Consider the following 24,948-nt stretch of genomic DNA (forward strand, 5'->3'; position numbering starts at 1 on the left):
GGCTCTGCCTTTGCAGAAACGGGGTGGGCGGTTTGTACGGAGGATTAGTAGGGGGGGGGATGCGCGGCCCTCCAGAACGAAGAGCAGGGCAAGAGAAGGCTCCGAGGTTTGCCTGGGCAGTCAAGCCAGAGGGAAACTCAAAGCGTTGGGGGCTTCAGAAAGGCAGAATGTGCTTTTGTGCAGCTCCTGGCTTCTGTGACATTCTGTGAAAGACAGAATGTGCTGCTGTTCTGTGTCAGAATGTGGAGGTCCTGGCTCTAATGGTGAGTGATGTAAATGATGTCAAACTGGCCACGCCCACCCAGTCACATGACCACCAAGCCACGCCACACCAAGCCACGCCCACAGAACCTGTAGTAAAAAAAAAAATAGATTTCACCCCTGGCACCGCCCCCTAGGGTCGGGAACGACTAGCACATATGTGCGAGGGGAGCCTTTACCTTTACCAATTGCTGCCATCCTGAATTGCCATAGGAGCTTCAGCATCTCATGGTATTTTAGCCTTTGGCTGGGAGGAGAAAGTTTCATTATCGGCTGCTAGCTGGCTACAGGCTTTCAGCATTTCTATGGCTGTTGGGCTCAGCCAATAACTGAGCTTCTGGATGCAGAAGTTTTCATTAATTAATTCCATTCCTATTTTACTATTCTGGGTTGGTTGAAAAATTACTATTCTGGTTTTTATTGATTGATTGATTGATTTGATTTGTATCCCACCTTTATTACTTTATAAATCATTCAAGGCAGCGAACATACATAATTCTCCTTCCTCTTCCTATTTTCCCCACAACAGAAACTCTGTTAGGTGAGTTTAGCCAAGAGAGAGTGATTGGCTCAAAGCCACCCAGTCAGCTTTCATGCCTAAGGTGCAACTAGAACTCACAGTCTCCTGATTTCTGGGTCAGCACCTTAACAAAACCGGCTCTCCAAAACACATATAGCAAAAACATGTGTAAAGCTTGGTTTCTCATGTAACATTTGAACTATTTTGAGTTTTGTTCCATTAAATCACAGCCATGGCAAAATGTTTGAATGGAAAGTTTTGTCCTGACTGTGAATCAAATCACATTTCCTATTTTTTGTAACCTTGATTCGCATTTTGCTCACATTTCTTTGTTACATTTTTTTAAACCTTTTTTTTTAAATTAGTAGTGAAGAGTCTAACAACAAAAATATGATAATAATACAGTGATAATGCAACAGAGTACATTGTAATAGAGATTAAAATGTACTAAATTAAACTGAAGAAAACCTAAAGATTCATACCATATGGATTCCCAAGTGACTCAACTTTTAGATTGTTTAAATCTTTCAATCCTTTGTATTTAGACCATATAGAAACATATGGCTCTATTTTCTCATTTTTACGATATAAAGATGGATTGTACATCAACACTGATGTAAAATAGGCATCAAAGCAGCCACATTATTCATTCAGATCAGGATGTTTCAATACAAGAGCTAACTTCTTTTCCCCTAATGTTTGTTCCAATTATAATAAGCGCAAACACTACAATTTCTCATTGGAATACAAGATATTCATTGAAAACTTACTGAGTTGGAAGTAACTTGAGAAGGAATATTCAAAATTAATTTTCAAATATATTCTGTTAGTAGCAGAAAAAAATGGTTTTCTAAGGTTACAGCAATGCAACCTTGAATTTCAGAGGGAATTAATAGGGAAAAATACATTTTTTGCAAAACTTGAGTAATTTCAAATTTACTTAATCTATGTGGTCCTTTATGTATTCTCTATAACATAGTTTTCATTGCAACAGATAGTTTGAAGTTTATTGTTAAATCTTGCTTTTAATATTCATTCTTATTTTTCTCAATGTATTCATGGTAGTGTTAAAGTTCATTACTTAAAGGAATTGTGTAGCTTTTTAAACCATTCTAAAAAGAAACTGGTCAGTTGTCTTTCAGAATATTAAAATTTACTATTGCATTAAATAGGACTGAATCTTAAGTTCAAAACTCATCTCTTAAATTTCTCAAATACTTTTTTGAACATCCAATGGACAACATATTTAGAGTTATTCTACTCTCAGATGAATCTTTTACTGATCTCATATCCTGGAAAGTGAAAGCAAAATGAATTATTTGTTAAAATAGAAGACATGGTAAATGAAATGAAATTATTTCCTGCAAGGAGAATAGTTAATATTTATATCCTTAAAGTAAAATGGATAATTAATTCATTTAAATCTGAATGACGCACAGATGAATTCAGTCAGAAGTAGAGCAATTTTATAAATATCTGGCAGTTCTTGGCATACATTAGATTACATCTTTCAGTAATATTTGCTTTCAATATTCAATACTTGGCTTTCAATAATTTTTGGAATTTGTCAATATTTAATAGAAACAGTTGATTACCACATTTTATTTTACTGTTATATTCTTTGAAAGGTCTCTTAGAAGTCAGGTGTAAGAATGAAAATACATGGATGAAGCCATCTTTGATTAAAAACTGTATAGTGAAAGCAACTCAGGATTTTTTTCCCTTCAAAATAATAATCATAATCTTGAACATATTATATATATATGTGTATATATATATATATATATGCATTGGACAGGTGAAAAAGCACACTACAGGTGTATACATATAATATTTGTCACTTGAGTGCTTTGGCTTTTGTAACTGGATTTGAGCTTTGGTTGGACTTCTTTTTTTCCAATCAAAATATGCTAAAGGTACTATTTCACTGTTATTGAATGCTGCACATGGCTTAAGTATGACTAAGGGTTGTAGTCTATATCTTTTGTATATTAATAAAATGCATTGTGTGAAATTATATTTGACCAAAGTCATGGGGGATGATGGAAGTCCGTATCTGTTGGAATTCACTATCTATTTTAATGATTATGGCACATGGAATATTGAAATTTAAAGTGTGAGAGAACTTGAGTTCTTAGAGTGTAATTGGTAAGGAACTTGAATTCAATGAAATCAGAAAAAGTGAAATAGTAAGTCTGTGTTTTGTTTGGTTGTGTTTTGTGTGTGTGTGTGTGTGTGCGTAAAACCAAGAAAAAAAGATGAAATAGATCATCCACATCACTTGTGGAGTGATGTTGCTCAGATTCGGGAAAGAAATTTTTGAATTTATGAATATATATATATAATCAGAAACTGTGAATTGGATTTATTTAGCTTGCTAGGGGTGCATTTGAAAATAGGAATGAATAGATAAATGATAATTATACTCCTGTTAATGATGATCTTAGAAAAACCAGATATGATTTAAAAAAAAAAATACCTTGCTTTTATTGTTTTTTTGTAAGCAACTCAAGGCAATGAACCAGGGGTGGGTTTTAAATTTTTTTACTACCGGTTCTGTGGGCGTGGCTTATTTTGTGGGTGTGGCTTGGAGGTCATGTGACTAGGTGGGCGTGGCTAGCTGGTCAGAGTCATTTCTGGAAGGTCCTCGCACTTACGATCAGTCCTCGCACTTACGACCCGACTCATTTGTTTGCTTTTAACACTGATCAGCTGTAGGACGGCCCTTTGAAGCCCCGCGGCAAGAGTTTAAACAGTTTTTTTCCCTCTAGTCATCAGCTGGGACTCAGGAGGCAGCAACAGATTGGGGGTGGGACCAAATAAAAGGTAAGAATAACGTGGGTGGGTGGGGGGTGGGAGGGCGGGGGGGAGAACCGGTTCGGTGATGTCATATCGTCACCGCTACTGGCTCGGCCGAACCAGACCAAACCGGGAAGAACCGACCACTGCAATGAACATATATACTATTCCTTCTTCCTCCCATTTATTTTGGGAAATAATACAGTCATTTCCAGGATCTGAAAATGTTTAATTTTCATGTTTAATCCCAGTCACGTAGATTTGTTGATCCAGGAAGTCATCTCATTTCAAGATTATTCCATAATTAACTCTGGGCATGGAACAGAAGCTACAGTTGTTGTATTTGTGAATGACATACAGCAGAACTTAAATGCAAAGGAGTAAATTTAAGTCCTTGTTGTCCTGGATTTCCAAGACACTGCTTGCCTGAAACCTGTTGGCATTTCACCTTGTACATTGTAATCTAACTGGTTACCTTCTATACTATTCCATACATATAGAATTCCCTATTTCATGGAATAAATCTTATAATTACTTTACACATATTTTTTCTTGTTTTGAACCAATAAGAAAATAAGTCCAGGCAACTCTACCTTGATGACTGAGAATTTTCATCAACATATTTTACACAAACTTTAGAAGGGGGTATATTTAGATATAAAAAATCTTTAAAAAGTAATGTTGTTTACATTATTTTGAAGAAAATTACTTTAAATTTTCCATTATTATTTCATAAAGATATAAGAATATAAAAATGAAGTTATTCATTTTCTTCTGACATAAAATTATGTTAGTATAGTATAGTATAGTGAGGGAGAAGATTAGATCTTTTACATCAAAGACAAGTTGCGGGTTTACTTTTCCTATATTCACCATAAAATATGCATCTGATAATTCAAATAGTCAAATCTAAGACTAGAAGTTCAATTAAAACTGGATGTCAGAAAATGTTTTGATTATGAACAAGTTTGATGCAACTTAGCAACCACTGATACTCTCTTCTTCAAAGGTTAATTGGTGGATTTATTTTATTTTACTGAGCAGAATTCTACTGAAATGCTGCAACACTAATCATTGGTCTCATCACTAGAAAATTGTGTACTACTTTTGGAAATCTCAAATGAAGGGATATTTATTTAGGAGTGTGTGTTTTTTTACTTTAACAAAAGTGACAATGATTGGCAAGTAGTACTTTAATATCTAAAGGCAAAGACAACATTTATAATTCTACCTTAGTTATAATAATAAATATGACAAAACTATTTACAACATCATGGATACTAGATTTTGTATTCAATGAGGGTGGGATGAGGAGAAAGAAAGTTACATTAGAACCCCAAGGCCTGTGAGGTTCTCCTCAGGTATATGGGTCTACACAGAACTTCTTCCTTCACTGGAGTCCCAGCAGAAATGACCTGTGGCATTTCTTTTCTTACCTCTGTTAATTTGTGAACTAAATTAACTTCTTAGCTGTTTAAAAGACAATCAATGATTTATTTATATCAGTAGTAGGTTTCACTTACCTTTACTTACCTATCTTCGCGTGCGCAGAACGTCTGTGATGACGTCTGGGCAGGTGGACGCAGCCTCCTTCCGCTGCTACCGGTTCAACCAACCCGGGGGGAACCGGTAGAAACCCGCCACTGATTTATACCAACAATTCTCTCTTATGCACACAAAAACCTCACCAGTACATTTACACAGACATATTCCATAACTTTCTTTGTCCTCCTTCCAATAGAAGAAAGAAAACAGGCAGGAGGGCAAGGGAAGAAAATGTAATTATTTATATTTAATTTTTGCTTGCTTGTTTTCACCAGATTTTTCTTGTGTTATGAGTAAATATACCACACTTCACAGACTGGTGTTTCTATCCAGTAAATACAATAATTACAAGTCTGATTAATTAATTTCCTAAAACATCTTAACAATATTAAGGATATTTAACCAGTATGGAAGAACTGGATACTGTGTCCAATACATACCGTACATGTTAACATTCCTTTATATTTATTGCTATCTCCAACATATAAAGGTATATAATGAAACATTTGTACACCTGCTGAGGTAACTCTAGAGCTAAAAATAGTTTGTTTAATTAGCCTTATGTTAAGGTCATAAAAGACATATAAGAACAAAGATCAGACTTAAATATTTTTCCCAGCATCATCCAATTTATGTCTTGCTGTCTTTATACTTAAATTCTGGCTAAAATTAGCATAAAGCACTTGCCAAGATTTCAAAGGAACCAAATGATAGCTCTGTAGTTGCATGCATGATGGTAAAAATGCATTTATTTATGTTCTAAAACAACTCCAGAAACTAGTATTTCTAATTTTATATTAGAGTTGCAATTTGGAAAGGCAGAAACTGTGGTCTGATCATCTCATAAAAAAATATCAATTATTTTATCAATATGTCTAATATACCTGTGAAATCCTTGAATATAGATATTACATTTTTATGAAAGTTTTAATTAAAATATTTGTCACAAATTCCTTAGTTTTCTCCTCACTGCTATTAAAATATATCCATTTAAAATATTTAATTAATACTGAATTTTGGAATCATATAAATAAGTTCTACTTTGCCAGATCTAAAAGAATAATATAGTACTAGCATAGGATTTCTTCATAAATTTTCAAAATTTCCTCAGCTTTTCTTTCCAAACTTGAATGATAAAATCCATTTTTCTTTTTTCTCCTATGAAACATACGAATGATAATCTGGTCATTTATAAAAGCTTTAGAAGCACCTCACACAATTCTTATTTTATGATTTGTTGATCATTTATTTGAAAAAAAAAAATAAACAAATTTATTTTGATCAATAAATTTTGGATTTGTTGATGGTATAGTAAAATATATTATACTAGCTGAACATTTAACAGTTTTTGCAAAGGAATATTAATGTTACTAGAGTATGGTTTGATAAATGAGTGCCTAGATTACCATTATCTAAAGAATTAGCTAAGAGCTGGGATATTTAAAGGTAAGCAAGAATATGTACTGCAAGGTATTGTGTATTATACATAATATTCTCATTGGGTCATGTCTAACTGATGCTAAATATCAGCTAAATTACATTTGCATACATCTGTACTATGCAGACATCTCTACCTGGGTGATTGGTATTTGCTAGCAATTTTATTGTCAATTAGAGAACCAAAATTGCATTAAAATCCCAGGCACCATTATATGTTCAAATTTTAAATTAGAAAACTTTAGTGTAATACCTAAATATTTGTGAGGAAATTTGGAGTTAATATTATATACTGTAGTAGTTAAGATATTAGACTAGGAGCAGGACTACGTTCAGCCACAAAAGCTTCCTGGATGACTGTCTCTCAACTGGCGTACTTTGCAGGCAGTTAATTTGAAGAGAGATAAGTAGTTTTTTGATTAAATGGAAAGGAAAATATAAAAGCAAATAATAAAAGCAATAATAAAATTTCAAGCAAGCAAAATTTGAAAACATTTATAATATTTGTAAACTTAATTAAAATAGTATCTTCCCTGGCCAATTTGGAGCTGCCACAAATGCACATTTAATCAATCCAATTCTTTTCCAATAAATACTTTCTCTCAGAGACTATATAGGTCTCTTGGGGGGGGGGGGCCTTCAAATTTTGGCTTACTAAGCTTGGGGGGGGGTAAATCTGCCTCGGATAGCCATCTCAGTCCTTGAAAGTTGCCTGAAACAATTAAGTGAAGTGAATTGGGGGGGGGGGAATCAGATTAATAGAGTAGAGTAGAGTAGAGTAGAGTAGAGTAGAGTAGAGTAGAGTAGAGTAGAGTAGAGTAGAGTAGAGTAAGTAGAATAGAATTCTTCATTGGCCAAGTGTGATTGGACACACAAGGAATTTGTCTTTGGTGCATACGCTCTCGGTGTACATAAAATAAGAGATACATTCGTCAAGAATCATAAGGTACAACACTTACTGATAGTCATAGGGAAACAGTCAATATAAATCATAAGGATACTAGCATAAGTAAATCGTAAGATTACAGTCATACAGTCATAAGTGGGAGGAGATGGGTGATAGGAACAATGAGAAGATTAATAGTAATGCAGACTTAGTGAATAGTTTGACAGTGTTGAGGGAATTATTTGTGTAGCAGAGTGATGGCATTCGGGGAAAAAACTGTTCTTGTGTGTGCAGTGCTCTATAGTGTTGTTTAGAGGGTAGGAGTTGAAACAGTTTATGTCCAGGATGTGAGGGGTCTGTTTATGATGATCATACTATGTTTCTGATAGAGAAGCTGAACCCAAGTTAAAAGGAAAAGGAAAAAAAATTGATGGGCAAAAAACGGTTACGAGTTACAAAAACTAAAAATTCACAGAGACCACTAAACAAAAATTTTGAAAATGGTAACCCATAGCAATAGAAGAGACACAAAGGGGAAAACTGCTTAGAAAAATCATTGTTTGTGTGTGGAGGAAAAATATTCAGTAGCCAACGCAGAGCTGAAATATGCTTCCAGCAAGGGAATACAAAAGACCATTGCATTATAGTCCAATTCCAGCTTTTGAGAAATCTTTAAAGGCAGGCACAGGTGTAGCTACAACTAGCTAACCAATCAAAGCTGGGGGAAAATACTTTCTAGCTATAGCTTCCATTTACTGCTCTTATGTTCCAAGTTGCAATTTTCTGCATGAGGTGATTTTCTCCAAACGGGCCTTTAGTCTCCCATGACTGCTTTCATCAATCAAGGTTTTCACATAAGATTTTCACTAGGATTATGAAGCAGTAAACCTTTGTAACACCCACACCATGTGCAGTAATCCCTGGTAATAACGATAATACCGGATAATGTTATTTTCATCTGTCTTGAATCTTCCATTATTCATCCTCTCTAAATGACCCTGAATTCTCACATTGTAATGGCAAGAGAACTTTGTCACCTATATTCAACCATACCATGCTTATTTATATCTTCAACTTTACTTCTGGTGGACTGGGTTTTTTTTTCTGCATAACGTAAACATTCCAAATATAACTTTAAAATATGGACTTATTTCAGCTGTTTGATCTTTTTTTTTTTTTGTCTATTTCAACATCTTCTCCAGCTTTACTGAATCCTTTTTGATAAGCGATGACCTAAACTTTGTAGATTATGCTATATATTTAAACAGATGCAGGATCATAGAGTGGAATGGAATGGAATGGAATGGAATGGAATGGAATGGAATAGAATAGAATAGAATAGAATAGAATAGAATAGAATAGAATAGAATAGAATAGAATAGAATAGAATTCTTTATTGGCCAAGTGTGATTGAGCACACAAGGAATTTGTCTTTGGTATATATGCTCTCAGTGTACATAAGGAGAATAAAATACATCAATCAAGAATAAAAAAAATACAACATATTGACTGTTTCATTGTCATTCCTAAGGAGATTTAACATAGTTGTTGCCCTTTCTTTAAGTGCACTCATCTCTAGAAGCCTAAGATCACTTAGTTTTGCGTTATGAGATCTTTAGAATAGTTGTTGATATTTTGTAAGTACTGTGTGCTTAGTTTTATTTGACATTTATTATTTTTATTGATTGATCCTTAACCACCTTACAGGCCTCAAAGAGCTGTGGTATAAAAGCTTTTTAAAAGACAAGTACCTGTTTATCACAGAAAGATAAATCCAGGATTACTTTTCTCACAGAATAAGAATAATAGGTCTTTTATCATGGGATGACAATATTAGACAAGATAACTTCTATTTCTAAATCTTATTTGCGAACAATAAAAACACTTTATTTATTCATAATATTTCTCTGTAGAATATTCTGAGATTTCCTCAAAGAAAAAATATTATTGTCAAGTGGATGGAGATGTTGAAATTCTAAATTACTTATGTCATTGGGATAGCAATTAATTTTTCACACTGTAGTTATTTAATTCAGTAGTGGTTATTATAAGTCTAATACCAAGGGCTTCAGTTGATCCCCCATGCCCACAGTGTCAAAGAGACAGAGAAATTGGGTAAAGACAGAGAAAAGTCTTTAACAGTGTGAAACATGAAACCCATTACTATTTTTATATAATTTCATTTAGGTTATTGAGCAAGAAAAAAACAGCCCCTTAGTAGTATTCTAAATAGGAATTCAGAAGTATAGCTAGCTTTAATAATTAGTGCCTTTTAAATTCTCAAATTCACTAAATTTCTGCCCATAAACACAGATCTTGCTTCACAAATCACACTATGGAATGTTGGGTTAAAGTTTCTTTCTTCCATAGATCAAACATATAGGCAGACCAGTGGTGAAATGTAAAATTTGTTACTACCAGTTCTGTAGGCATGGCTTGGTGGTGGTGGTGGGGTAATGTGACTGGATGGGCGTGGCCAACTTTTTAAAAAAAAACTTTTAAAAACATTTTTTCTTTTTTTTTTCTTTTTTTAATTTGATTTATATGCCACCCTTCTCCAGAGACTCAGGGTGGCTTACAATGTGTTAAGCAATAGCCGTCATACTCTTGTATATTTATACAAAGTCACCTTATTGCCCCCACAAACTGGGTCCTCATTTTACCTACCTTAGAAAGGATGGAAGGCTGAGTCAACCTTGAGCCTGGGGAGATTCGAACTTGCAGTAATTGCAGGCAGCTGAATGTTAATAATAGGCTATTAGTCTGCTGTGCCACCAGGCTCTTTCAGGCTCTTTCTACAACCTCTTTGGCTGAAAATGCTTTTAAAAGTCTCTGACGATCCCAGCTGAGCCATGCGGTCATCAGAGGCTTTTTTTTAACATTTAAAAGCATTTTTTCAGCCGAAGAAAAAATGCTTTTAAAAGTTAAAAAAAAAAAAGCCTCTGATGATTGTTCGGCTCAGCTGGGCATGGGGGATGGGCAAGGATTTTTGCTACCAGTTCTCCAAACCACCACCGTCATCGCTACTGGATCGGGTGATCTGGTCTGAACCGGGAGCATTTCACCCCTGGGGCAGACCATCTCCAGTGCAAGTATGATTTGACGAGTCTTGACCATATCTTCCCCAAAAGTGTTGTAATTGTTTGAAATTCTGGTAAGTGCAATCTCAACACATTTGGAGCTTTTCCCTCTATCTTTCCACACCTCTGAGGCCAGAGGTGATAAGTATTTTGACATTCTAGCTTTTAAGATAGAACGTTATCCTACTCCAAAGAAAAATGAAACACTTACTTAAAATATGCACTCCATCCACAAGCAAATTCAGCTATGTTCTGCTGTCAGATAATCAAGGCTTTCTCAATACCCTTATCTCTCCAGAAGCAAAGTTCTCAAATGAGGACAAATTTAATCTTAATGGGCTGTTATTGAACTTTTGCATCTGCTTATCAATTCAGAAACAGTACAATGACAGGTAGTATATCTCACTTGATTTGAGTAATGACATTGCCCCTTCATCCTCCTGATTTCTGCCTTCAAGCTCTTTTGTTTTTCCAGTTCAATACATTTCATCTATGTACGAAGTTATGACTCACTAAGGTCAACAATATACCTGCTATTAAAACAGGCAAGGATCAGAATACAAACTATAGTCTTAATTAACTTCAAAGTGAATTTCAAGTGTCTTAGTAGTTTTGATGGTGGTTACTCTTCCATTAAAAGAAGTCCGCACTACTTCTATGTAAACCACTCTACAGCAGTATAGAAATATATAAATATATTTATGTAAATAAATTCAACTACCACTACACTCCTCAGACTCCAAATTCACTTCTCTCTTAGGCCCCAAATGTCTACTCATCCCAGCTACAGACTGTGGAATCTGTGCCCTGTTGGGAGGAATAGAGAGATAATTGACTGCCGGCCACAACTATTAGTTGTCCAGGCAATAGGAGAGAAAAAAGAGAAATATTGATGGGTACAAACAATGAAGTAGTTTTGTTCTGAATCATTCTGTGCAATTGTGTGATAATTTAGTGACCTTCACACCCAAACCTGTGTTAATCCTGTTCAGGAAATTATTAGTCAGCTTTGGGGGAAAAATTGCTGTAAAACAATAACCTGTGACATGGTTTACTTCAAATTATACTGTGCAAAAGAGTATAAAACCACCTTTAAAGCCACCTACAGTTGTTCTAGGAACCCTGGGAAAAATCTTTCAATTATATACTTTGATTTTAATAAAAAAGTTTATTGTAAATTAAAACAATAGCATTGCCATCCTTAGTGGCTCAAAAATCTATTTGTACAACGCTGGTTTTAAAAACTTTTTTTTTCTTTTCATTATATTGCTGTAAATTACAATATATTGTTTTGATATAATGATTTTTGTACAGTACTAATTAACATTATTGTCATTCTATTGTTTAGATAACTTGAAGTATTAGAAATAAGAATAGAGAAAATATAGGTATTAATAAACAGGATATGGATGTTAAAAGCATAAAATTATTTGATCTTTTCATACAAAATTGAATACTATATTAGAAAAAAGAGACAGTGCTACAAATTACATCAAAATTTCTGTGCATACAAATATTATCCCCTCTAATTCAATACTGATTATACATTAGTTCCCATCTTGCGCAACAGGCCCTCCCAAAAAATTTTAACTTACTAAATCTGCAAATTATTGACCTGTCTTCTATGTTTTATATTAGTAACAAAGTAGTTGACAGGAATAATAATAAAAATAAAACAAAACAAAATAAAATTTTCAAAACTCTTTGTTAACAAACAATTATAATCCACTTGTAGAAAATTTAGCATTGATATCTGATCTATCCCAAATCATCCCAAAAGTTGTAGATAGTTCAGCCTGAATCAAATATCCATCTTTGTTTCTTGATGCCATCTCTTATCGTTGTTTAATTAAATGTAATAGATTCAAATCTCCAGAATACGTCTATCTTCTGATCAAAATCCAAATAGAAGTGGTTATCTGTAACTGTAATAAATTCATCCAGTCTCCCTCAATCTTCATAGAAGAAAGGAGTTTGGCACTTTCCTTTTCAGAGGCCTGATATTGTAGAAATATGCAGACTTGGACTTCGGAACAACAGATGAAATCCACTTTGTTAGTTCTCCAACTGTGAAAATACAGTGGGGCAAAAAAGTATTTAGTCAGCCACCAAGACAAAATAAGAAAACAAATCCAGACAATCACAATGTCTGATTTGGAAAGAATTTATTTGCAAATTATGGTGGAAAATAAGTATTTGGCCATCTACAAACAAGCAAGATTTCTGTCTCTCACAGACCTGTAATTTCTTCTTTAAGCGGCTCCTTTGTCCTCCACTCATTACCTGTATTAATGGCACCTGTTTGAACTTGTTATCAGTATAAAAGATCCCTGTCCACAACCTCAAACAGCCACACTCCAAACTCCACTATGGTGAAGACCAAAGAGCTATCGAAGGACACCAGAAACAAAATTGTAGACCTGCACCAGGCTGGGAAGACTGAATCTGCAATAGGCAAGCAGCTTGGTGTGAAGAAATCAACTTTGGGGGCAATAATTAGAAAATGGAAGACATAAGACCACTGATGGAAGACATAAGACCACTGATAATCTCCCTCAATCTGGGGCTCCACGCAAAATCTCACCCCGTGGGATCAAAATGATCACAAGAACGGTGAGCAAAAATCCCAGAACCACACCGGGGGGGGGACCTAGTAAATGACCTGCAGAGAGCTGGGACCAAGGTAACAAAGGCTACCATCAGTAACGCACTACGTTGCCAGGGACTCAGATCCTGCAGTGCCAGACGTGTCCCCCTGCTTAAGCCAGTACATGTCCGGGCCTGTCTGAAGTTTGCCAGAGAGCATTTGGATGATCCAGAAGAGGATTGGGAGAATGTCATATGGTCAGATGAAACCAAAGTAGAACTGTTTGGTAGAAACACAACTCGGCATGTTTGGAGGAGAGAGAATGCTGAGTTGCATCCAAAGAACACCATACCTACTGTGAAGCATGGGGGTGGCAACATCATGCTTTGGGGCTGTTTCTCTGCAAAGGGACCAGGACGACTGATCCATGTACAGGAAAGAATGAACGGGGCCATGTATCATGAGATTTTGAGTGCAAACCTCCTTCCATCAGCAAGGGCATTGAAGATGAAACGTGACTGGGTCTTTCAGCATGACAATGATCCCAAACACACCGCCCGGGCAACGAAGGAGTGGCTTCGTAAGAAGCATTTCAAGGTCCTGGAGTGGCCTAGCCAGCCTCCAGATCTCAACCCCATAGAAAACCTTTGGAGGGAGTTGAAAGTCCGTGTTGCCCAGCGACAGCCCCAAAACATCACTGCTCTAGAGGAGAACTGCATGGAGGAATGGGCCAACATACCAGCAACAGTGTGTGCCAACCTTGTGAAGACTTACAGAAAATGTTTGACCTCTGTCATTGCCAACAAAGGATATATAACAAAGTATTGAGATGAACTTTTGATATTGACCAAATACTTATTTTCTACCATAATTTGCAAATAAATTCTTTCCAAATCAGACAATGTGATTGTCTGGATTTGTTTTTTTTCATTTTGTCTCTCGTAGTTGAGGTCTACCTATGATGACAATTACAGGTCTCTCTCATCTTTTTAAGTGGGAGAACTTGCACAATAGGTGGCTGACTAAATACTTTTTTGCCCCACTGTATCTCCTTGATCTGGAATTGGATCAAAGTCCTTCTGTGTATCTTTATCCAACACTCCATAGCCTAACATTTTTTTGAAAAAACAATATTATGGTCTCATCCAGTATTGGGATTCAAAATTTCTTACTACTGGTTCTGTGAGCATGGCTTTGTGGGCATGGTGTGGCTTGGTGGGTGTGGCAGGGGAAGGATACTGTAAAATCTCCATTCCCTCCCCAATCCAGGGGAAGATTACTGCAAAATCCCCATTTCCTCCTAATCAGCTGGGACTTGGGAGGCAAAGAATAGATGGGGGCGGAGCCAGTCAGAGGTGGTGTTTACCGGTTCTCCGAACTACTCAAAATTTCTGCTACCGGTTCTCCAGAACTGGTCAGAACCTGCTGAAACCCACCTCTGGTCTCATCCATCTTATTAAAAAGAAATTCAGCTAAAGGCTGAATATTCTCACCACCCTCCTTTCTTAGGTTTCAACCACTGTTTAGCCATTTTGCTCTCTGAAAGTTGATCAGAGAACAAGAACAAAAAAAAAAGTATATTTCTCTCTATATTTCAATCTAAGGTTGTAAAACAATGCAATAGAAATAATCTCCAAATATTTTGCAAATTCCAAAAATACAGAATCTGGTTGTGAGAGTTTCTAACATCCACTTTTTATGCATCTGCTAATTTACCATATTAGAGAAAATAAATAGGAGTGTGATGGCTCACATGGTGAGGATGCTGATTTAAGAATTTGCAGGGCAGCATTCAAAGTTCAAGTGCTGCTGTGTGTCGGGTTGAGCTCCCATCATTCGCTCAGTTCCTGCCAACCCAGCAATTCAAAAGTATGTAATGCAAATAGGCAGCGGTAAAATCCAGCAGGTTCTGACAGATTCTGGAGAACCGGTAGCGGAAATTTTGAGTAGTTTGGAGAACCAAATCTGGTGGCTCAGCAGACTGATAGCATTCTGATTAACACCAGCTGTCTGCAATTACTGTAAGTTCTAATCTCACCAGGCTCAAGGTTGACTCAGCCTTCCATCCTTTCTAAGGTAGGTAAATTGAGGACCCAGTTTATTGGGTCAATAAGCTGACTTTGTATAAATATACAAAAGTATGAAGGCTATTGCTTAACGTATTATAAGCCGCCCTGAGTCTCCGGAGAAGGGCGGCATATAAATCAAATTTAAAAAAAAAAAACAGCAAATACTACCTCTGGCTGTCCCAGAGTGGGTGAGAATGGAGATTTTGCAATATCCTTCCCCTGGAGTGGGGTGGGAATGGGGATTTTGCAGTATCCTTCCCCTAGAATGGGGAAGGAATGGGGATTTTGCAGTATCCTTCCCCTGCCACGCCCACCAAGCCACACCACGCCCACCAAGCCACGCCCACAGAAATGGTAGTAAAAAAAAATTGAATTTCACCACTGGAAATAGGTACCACTTCAATTGGATTATTAATGGGGACATGAAAGGAACCCCCATCTGGGAATCCTCCAAGCAATGGTGATGTCACCGGCAAAACCATGGAAGCGCTTTGGTGCTTCCAACATGGAAATAGATTAGTGATAGAAAAACAAATGTCTTTCTTTAAACACCATTTTGTAGAATCTGTGCTCTCTTTTACATGTTGGAATCTATTGAATGTATGCATCTTTGTACATATTAATTTATTGTTTGAAACAATATTGTTGATCACTTACATATGATTTTCCTTATTCTTAATTCAAAAATATAAATATGCCAGGCCATTGGATAAGCAAATAAAAATTATTTCTATCAAATATTAAATGCAAAATTACACAATACAATTGAAGTTTAACGTGCTTTGTCTATTTCACATTTAAAGTTTGGAAAGTATAATTTTTAGGAAGAATTTAGAGAAAAGTTTGGTCTAATGGTTAAAGCAAATGCTGGTAATCTGGAGACTATGATTCTAGTCCCACTTTAGGCATGAAAATAGGCTGGGTACTTTCGGCCAGTCCCTCTCATCCCAGCCCACATCATCAGGCATAAGCAACAAACTGAATGGTCAATTCCTGTAGCAAATTTCCAAAAGAGTGGAAAATGCTTGCAGAAAAGCACCAGGAAGGGGGGGGGGAGTACTATTTGATATAAAAGTAGTCTTGCTAACTAAACAGATTTCACAAAGTTATTCATAAAATATGTGATAATTATTCATGGATATTATTCCTATAAAATGGACAGAAGGGAGAGAAATGGTTGAACATTGTGATTGTTCACAACAACAAATTCTTCATCAACAGTATCTTGAGCTCTAAGTGTACAACTTTTATTTAAAGTTCCGTTTATTTAAATCATAGCATTTTTATTTTCTTTTTTCCTTTTTTTAAAATTTAAAATTTAAACATAAAAATAATTATTTTTTAGAAAAATAGTCACTTGTTCTTTAATAGAATTATTATTTGAGTATTGACATGTTTCTCTACAAGCAAGTTTAAAAAGAAAAATCCTAATTTTTCCTAAATATATAAACAAGAAATATCAAAGCATGTCTCAAATGTCATAGGTCATATTTGGAGGAGATACAAGAAATATTATGGTATGGGTCCGTTCATAGTAAAAATGTTATTTTTTCATAAACATTTTGAAACTAAGAACTATCTTTTCTCGTAATGTTGATTTCATAACCTAATAGCCCTTGTTATGGGCTAATGTTGTACTATTAAAAGTTTAGAGATATAGACAGGGAAAGATCACTAGCCAAGAGGGGACTACATATATTTGCTTGCAAAATGTCTATACATAAAATACACAATTCGCAACCTGTTTTTTTTTTTTTTTCTTTCATCCTGTCTGAGGCCAAGTCATTTGGAGTCTGACTCTTAGTCTGAGAAGGAAAAAGCTGTTCAAAGGTTCTGGGTTTTTTTTATTTGTTTGTTTGTTTGTTTCTAGAAAAAAAGAAAACTCTCAAATAAACCTTACGGCCAGTGGTGGGTTCCTCCCGGTCCGGTCCGGTTCGGCCGAGCCAGTAGCGGTGGCGATATGATGTCACCGAACCGGTTCTCCCCCCCCCGCCCCCCCCACCCACGTTATTCTTACCTTTTATTTGGTCCCACCCCCAATCTATTGCTGCCTCCTAAGTCCCAGCTGATGACTAGAGGGAAAAAAACTGTTTAAACTCTTGCCACGGGGCTTCAAAGGGCCGTCCTACAGCTGATCAGTGTTAAAAGCAAACAAATGAGTCGGGTCATAAGTGCGAGGACTTGGTCGTAAGTGCGAGGATCTTCCAGAAATGACTCTGACCAGCTAGCCATGCCCACCTAGTCACATGATCTCCAAGCCACACCCACAAAATAAGCCACGCCCACAGAACCGGTAGTAAAAAAAAATTAGAACCCACCCCTGCTTATGGCTCATATTGGAAAACATAAGTGCATATGCTCATATACAGCTGTTGGAGGAGGATGTTTTTTTTTCAAGTAAGCAGGTTAAAAATAAATAAATTAATATTTTGCTGCAATTGAGCAATTAAACATTGCTCTTCATTTTCCTTCCTAGTAATTCTTTTTCTTACTTTCTAGTCCATCAAAGCAAAATATGTTAAATGTTGAGAAAATAAGAAAATGTAAAGAAAAGAAACATTGGTTTAATATTTACAACATAGGTTTGCATGGCATATGTATAATTTTATTTTGTTTCCCCAAATCTTCATTTCTTTGACTTTTTAAAGTGTGTGTATGTGTATGGGAGTGCCATTATTTTCCTACTATCACCCAGATTTTCCCTTTTCATCTCTCTTTAGAAAATGTTGTGTTTTAGTTTAGCTTGCAAGTTTATAGCTACTTTTTTCCCTCATTACTTTTTTCTAGATATCAATGTATAACAATATAGCAATATTGATAGTGGCTATCTTATTTAGTAGCAATATCACTAGAGGGCAGCATTGATTAAATTAGCCTCTTGAATAATGAAAACATAAACTTACATTTTGAAAACAGAAGGAAAAATATCTGATATAAATCCAGGTACTTTTCTATTGTACATGGATCAAAGAATTCTGCATTTTACAATATCCCTAAATTATGTATAAAATAGGTAGCCTATGTCTCATTGTGCTGTTATACTTTCTTAAAACCCGTTTAAGGTCAGAGAAGGTAAAGTGCAGTAAAAGTTATAAGGATGGGAATCAGTAAGTACTTAATTTATTCATAAAATTTAAAATTAAGATATTAACCCAGTTGTTCTTATTGAATTGCAGGTCTCCTGACAAATGCAGCAACGAAGAAATCTTGTAGGCATTTTTAGGCTCAGTGTGAGCCACATTCCCTAATCAAGTTTCATTGCTGTGGATCATCATCCATTTTATGTCATCAATTCAACTGTCTATTTCTCTGTATTTCATCGAAGAAGGCATAATTCTACATTATGAGCTAAAAGTCTGTTCTACCCTATTAAAGAAAGTTGGACTAAGGAATCAAGATCTAAGAAAAAGGCTTGGGCGTTAGCAATACAACAATCAAAACCACAAGTTCACGGTTAATATTGCATCTGAGTTACGTTCCTGCTGGACTTGATCTGTGGTTACAATAATCTGAAAAGTCAACTAAACTGAAGAATACTCATCCCAACCAGCCTTAGAGAAGACTGTTTTGTCTACAGAAGGACACTAAGGTATAGAAGACAATTTTTCTTGTGCCCTAGACTGCCTGAATTGCTTTTATTTTCTTATGTTTCAGTATATACAATAGACCAAAGAGCAAAATCTATTTTAAAGTGGACACGATGTTACTGTTAACAAGATTGTTTAGATTCAACAGTATGAAAACCACCCTGTACAAATTCAGTTCACTCTGTGAGGAAACGTTACTTTCCAGCAAAAGCCTTTATGGGACACTGCAGAAGAAGCTGGAGCTCCTCTTGGAAAAAAGTACCCTAAAAATCACAAGGGAACATGGAGAGATTATGACCAATCTTAAAGAAGAAAACAGAACTTTTGATTCAAAACAAGACATACTGTCTACGCACCACTTTACTCTGTGCTTAGATTGACTTATCGTACTAAAATCATTCTAAGTTTAACCAGTTCAACATGCCTCTTCTATGGTTCCATTCTTTGGTCGTTAAAAGTTGGATAATACAGTATTTGCAAAGAGCATGTTTGGTCATCTGTGGCCTATGTCTCATCCGATACATTTAGCGCCAGAAAGCAAATCCAGGGGGAAGATGGGGGGGGAGGGGAAAGTAACACTTGTTTGAAAGAGATCATTAAATGTATTTTGAAAAGCCTAAAGTTATATATTTAACAGTTTTTATATGTTGTATATTTGTAGAAAATCCTATTTAACAATTAACGTGGACGGTCATGACAAAAAGGTTCAGAGTTGAGTTGTTGTTTTTATTACTTCAGTTGTCTCTGAAGTGACTGATGTAGTTTGCTTTCTTCCATTGGGACATTCTGGATGTAAAGCATGACCAGAGAGGAATCTGTAGAAAAGCAAAGAATAATGGTGTTTATATTACATAAATGCATTCAACCATTGCACTGTTGAAAGGCTTCCTTTCTCTCTTCTCTTCCTCTTCCTCTTTTCTTTGTTTCTTTTCTTTTTGTTTTCTTTCCTTCTTCTTCTTTTTCCTTTTCCTTTTTCCCCTCGGAAGGGAGTGATAGTCTTTTAAATGCCAGTAAAACAGTGTAAAATAGTTGAATAGTCATTACTTTCCATACTCAGTTGCATTCTTTCTATCTCCCTACCATGCCACCTCCCCCTCCTTCCTAATTTAGTATAAAGGCCTTGCTCCTTGATCAAGATATACATTTTTTTTTACATCACATTTTTGAAAACTCCCTTATTCAATATTACAGTAGAAAAAAAAAGTTAAAGGAAAGTGGTATTTCAAAAAGGAAAAAAAAAAGGAAAAGCATTGATACCTTCAAATATAGTATCTCCTTTGTCTATAAGTCTGGCTCATAGTGATATGATTAGGTCAGGAAATGGGCTTACTTCTTCTCCTCCAAAATATTTGTCAATATTAAAGTTATTCCCAATGTCCACTGTAGTATACTACCTAAATACTCCAATTAACTTTTAGTATTATGCTAGTTCTATGCTACTAAAGAAAAATGTATAGGGATTGTTCAAACAATCATAGATAAGAGGTATGGGGGAAAATAGTTCATTTAATCAAGACCTCTCCCAGTTTTCAATATTATTTTATTGCACAAGTTGAGTAAATCATGAATTATAGGTGACAGTGTCTATGAATAAAACATATGTGATGATGGTCTTACTTCACTGTAAAAGTTCTGATCAGTGTCCAGATAGCAATTAAAGCCCAGCCACTTGAAAAGTATTATGAACTGACTGCACTATAAATGACCAATGTCTGATATAAAATGTCATGCAATAAATGATGGTAGATACTTCACCTGTATAATAAGAATTGGAGTGCCAGATCCCTCACTCTACTGTTATTATTCTTCTTTTCTTTTTTCCTTTTTTCCTTTTTTTGGAGGGAGTGTAGTAGCCTTATTTAGTCAATACTGAACAAAACTTAAAATGTTTCAACTTTTTTTGTTGCTTTACAGTATTCAGTTTTGTGTTGGTTCAGCTAAATTATGAAAAAAAAATAAAATCATTTTATAAGTGAGATTTCTGGTCACTGCTGATGAAATGAGGCAATAATTCAAAGGAGGGCGGGAAAGGTAAGAAAAGGATCCTGTGAGATGAAAGGAATAATTTATTTGGGGATGAAAGAACTAGATTTTTCAGGATGATTCCTGTATTGTGCTGAATATGATTATAAATATAAAGTGACGGCAATTTTCTACCATTTAAAATGTTGAACCGCAATAAGTTATAAAGTTGTCAGCAAATATGTTCATTTAAATGATTGCAGTATTTGGGCCTTGTAAAAGCTATTTTGAAAGTTACTGAAAGAATCTTTCTCCATCGGCTCCTGATAGGGGGACCCTTCCTGAACAGTTCTAACATTTGAGTTGTGCATTTAGTTTCCATAGCATAAGTGCAGACTTTTCCTAGGCTTACTTATGACAAGGACATGCTCTTGATTTAAAGATAAATCTGGTAAACAATGTGCTTTCTAATGGATGGAGAATGGATGGATGGACTCAAAACTATGATTTCAAAATTGCACCATTTGACAAGTTCATATTCCATTTCTGCAAAAAAAAAAAAAAAAAACCCTTCTCCTTTCCTTACTACCATGAAAGGTAATGAATGATAGGTCAGTAGGGTTTTCGTTTTCTTTAAGTTTACTGTATTGTTAGCATAGAAGAGAATGACATTGGAAGCTTTCTAATTTTTTTAGCAGATTTTTTTTTAATCATTCTGAATCAGAGGTGGGATTCACTTACCTTCCCTACCAGTTCGCAAATGTGAGCACTTCACTCGCATGCACTACCTCTGCGCATGCACGCTGCCTTCTGAACATGTGCAGTAGTTGCGCATTGCAGGTGGGCGGAGCCTCCCGCCATCGCCGCTACCGGTTCGCACGAATCGGGGAGAACCGGCTGAATCCCACCACTGTTCTGAATCCTCCGTGGCTGCTCACATACGCCACACACTGAAATAGCCCAATGGGAAAGTAGCTTCATGGTGTTTTCTTTTGGTATTTAACTAAAATTTGGAAGCCACAGGAGCCAGCTGACCATTGGTGAGATGTTACTGTATTACCATAAGTTGCTATGACAGAACATTCACACATACTCTTTGGCCATCTCAACATTGCAGTGCATTGTTTGATCAGACAAACTCTTATAGTTTGAACCTGTGAGGAACATACACTGCATGCAAATAAACTTTATTTATTTATTTGCAGTAATAAAATATTTGGATTCATTTAAGAGAGGTTAAATAGAAATCTTACACTACCCGTGATAGTTGCTGTGGAAATTCAGTGTCGGTATTCCTCTGTCAATGCACTCATCTGGGAGTCTGGATTTAACAGGATGGCTTCAGGATGGCTTCTGTTTTTGGAGAACTTCCTCCAGTATTATTCTGGATACTCGTTTGTAATCTTATGAAAATTATTCTTCCTGGAGGGACTGCCTTTGTTCAGATGGGCCAAGAAAAACAGTGCTAAATACCTGACAGGGAAGACCTCTTAAAATAAGGTAAGTGTTTGAGGGAGAAGAACAACTACAAGTACATGATCAGCTGCCTTCCAAACACACAAGTGAGTAATAGAGGTGCAGTAAACTATGATACTTTTAGCTGGTTATACTTTTGGGGAGGCGGTTTGATTCAGCTAATTTATTCTCTTCTCTTTCAGGGTCTTCTACTGTGGCCACCTTTCCTTCCAGCACTGTAACTAAAATACCCAATAATGATATTGCCTTACTTTCCTGCTTTGAAAGAAATTTCAAAATCATTTTTAATGTAAAAACTAATCCAGCATGTTTATTCTGTATAGGGTAAGTGTTAAGGATTTTTTTAAAAAATATGAGGATTCAGACTTCCATTATGTAATTGTATCAAACGGCATTAATTATTATTCTTGCAAATCTGGATTTTAGAACCAAGTATATCCAGAAAAATCAAACAAAGAGCAATATACCATGTTCAGATTACAACTTTTACCTTTGCTTTAAATGACAAAAGCGACCAACAAGCGTCAAAATGTCCAAATGTTATTTGCAAAACGTACCTAGTTTGCTTGGCTATATACATTTAAAGCAAGAGTTAGTTTGGCTTTAAGGCATTAAGCTAGAAATTGGGAGACTGTTGAGTTTTAAATTCTCCATAGGCAGAAAGCCAGCTGGGTGGCCTTCAGCTGGTCATCTTCTCTCAACCATTGAAAGGAGGCAATGACAAAGCACTTCTCAAATCTTGCCACAAAACTGTACGGACTTTTTCTGGCTAACTTCAAGAATCAAACACAATTGAAGGAAAAAAAATGTATTCTACCTCTACAATATTTTAATGAAAAGGGCGGGGGGGGTGTTCCTATAGGCATTAAAAATTACTTGGATGGGAAGTTGAAGGGGTCAAAAAATTATTTTATTTTTATTTATTTAATTATATTTATAAGGTGGTCCAACTCTATAAAGACTGGACAGCAAAGCTTTTTAACAGCATTATCTTTCATGATTGGGCTGTCACAGCCAAAGGCCTTTTAAAAAACCATCACATTCCTTCATGTGACAAGCAAATTAATGTCTAAGCTGCTGTGATGCAGTTGTAATGCTTGAATATTTTTAACAAGAGACTATGAATAAATCATAATAAAAAATGAGTGCAAATCAATTGAGCATCCTGTCATTCAAATATTAAGGACGCATGAATTGCCTTGTAGCCAAAGATGAGGATCAATCCAATTTTGTATTGCATTTCAAGAATTTCCAACAGCATCTTTCTGATAATTCAGTCAGAACACTTTCTAAATAAATTGATTGAGAGGGAGTTAACCATTTTTCAAGTATTAATATAGTCATTTTAATAAAATTCCTTTGGTCTTAAATAGGAAAGCCCAATTCAAGTTTGCTCAGTGTTCATTCATTCAATTTAGCAGAGTTTAGTAAGATACAGTAACTATTTTTATTTATACACACAGGTGGAAGTCCAGTATGTTACCAGTTATTCAAAAGATGCATTCATAAAAGCCGATAAATATAAAGTAAAAGATTTTTCTACCAATTGTGTTGATGTTTTGTTTTTTTTTAATTGCTCTGAGGTAAAATAATAGGAAACTCGATTCAAATGGTTTGTAAATCCTCAAGCCCCAAATATGAAGTTACACATAGTCCTTGCTTAACCACGATTGAGACCGAAATCTTGGTCAATGAGCAAAGCAGTCATTAACTGATAAGTTTCTCATTGATTTTCTGGGGATACTGGTAAAGAAGATTGCAAAATGGTGATGACATGATTACAGGGCAGTTTAGAATTGGCTGTAAGAGTGAACAGGTTGCCAAGCATTCAGATCAGTGATGGATTTTTACTGGTTCACTCTGGTTCAGGCGAACCGGTAGCGGCGGTGGTGGGAGGCTCCACCCATCCACCTAGACGTCATCACAGATGCTCTGCACATGCACAGAAGCGCCCCGCGTGAGTGAAGCAAGCATGCGCACCAGTGGTGGGTTGCCCCCGGTTCACACTGGTTCTATAGAACCGGTAGTAAAACTGGCGGGAGGCTCCGCCCACTGACCCTGATGTCATAAAAACGCTTCTGCGCATGTGCAAAAGCTGTGCTTGTGCAGAAGAATGCGCGTGCGGCCCCATTGCGAACCGGTAGTAAAGGTAAGTAGAACCCACCTCTGGTGCGCACGCGCGTGCTCACAGTTCCAAAACAGTAGCGAAGATAAGTGAAAACCATTACTGATCCAGATGAGTATCATGTGATCGCAGTGGGAGAAATTATATTTTGCAACAGTTGAAAGTGCTTTAAAGATCATAAATGCCCTTTGCAAGCCTGGCATTAATTTGAACTGCCATTAAGCAACCAATTCTCTCCGCAATCTATTATCCTTGCCTTCTTGCTACATGAAGAACATAAGGAGCAACATGCTATATCATATGAAAGGCTATGATTTTTGTTCCCTAAGTAACCTACTAAAAGTCAACCGCACAAATTCAGTACAGGTAGTCCTAATGGAACAACCACAACTGAGGGCAGCAACTTGGTGGTTAAGCAAACTGGTCACAACATGAAACTGCAGCTGTACCTATGATCTTAGTTCAGCTTTCCTTTGATTTACTGTTTGTAAGGTTATTTCTTCATCATCATAACTGGAAAGGGTCACTAATCAATGCAAGTCATTAAACTAGGACTGTCTGTAGCACAGTTTCTCTACAAATTGGTCTTTTAATACCTCTGATATTAAAGATAA

The 24,948-nt window shown here is 36.0% G+C and overlaps 1 protein-coding gene across 1 annotated transcript in view; it reads left to right on the forward strand.

Annotated features, from left to right (window-relative positions):
• TAFA5 (TAFA chemokine like family member 5) overlaps positions 1–18,494 on the forward strand; it is a 348,241-nt gene extending 329,747 nt beyond the window's left edge. Inside the window, exon 5 of the mRNA XM_070947505.1 lies at positions 18,361–18,494. Within this exon, the coding sequence (XP_070803606.1) occupies positions 18,361–18,369 (9 nt within the window). The 3' untranslated portion in view covers positions 18,370–18,494. The remainder of the gene's footprint in view (positions 1–18,360) is intronic.
• Positions 18,495–24,948: the final 6,454 nt, after the last annotated feature.

The sequence above is a fragment of the Pituophis catenifer genome, unplaced genomic scaffold (genome assembly GCF_029215685.1).
Source record: "Pituophis catenifer annectens isolate HBS135680 unplaced genomic scaffold, rPitCat1.0.hap2 SCAF_7, whole genome shotgun sequence".
In the NCBI taxonomy this organism is placed as follows: Eukaryota; Metazoa; Chordata; class Lepidosauria; order Squamata; family Colubridae; genus Pituophis; species Pituophis catenifer.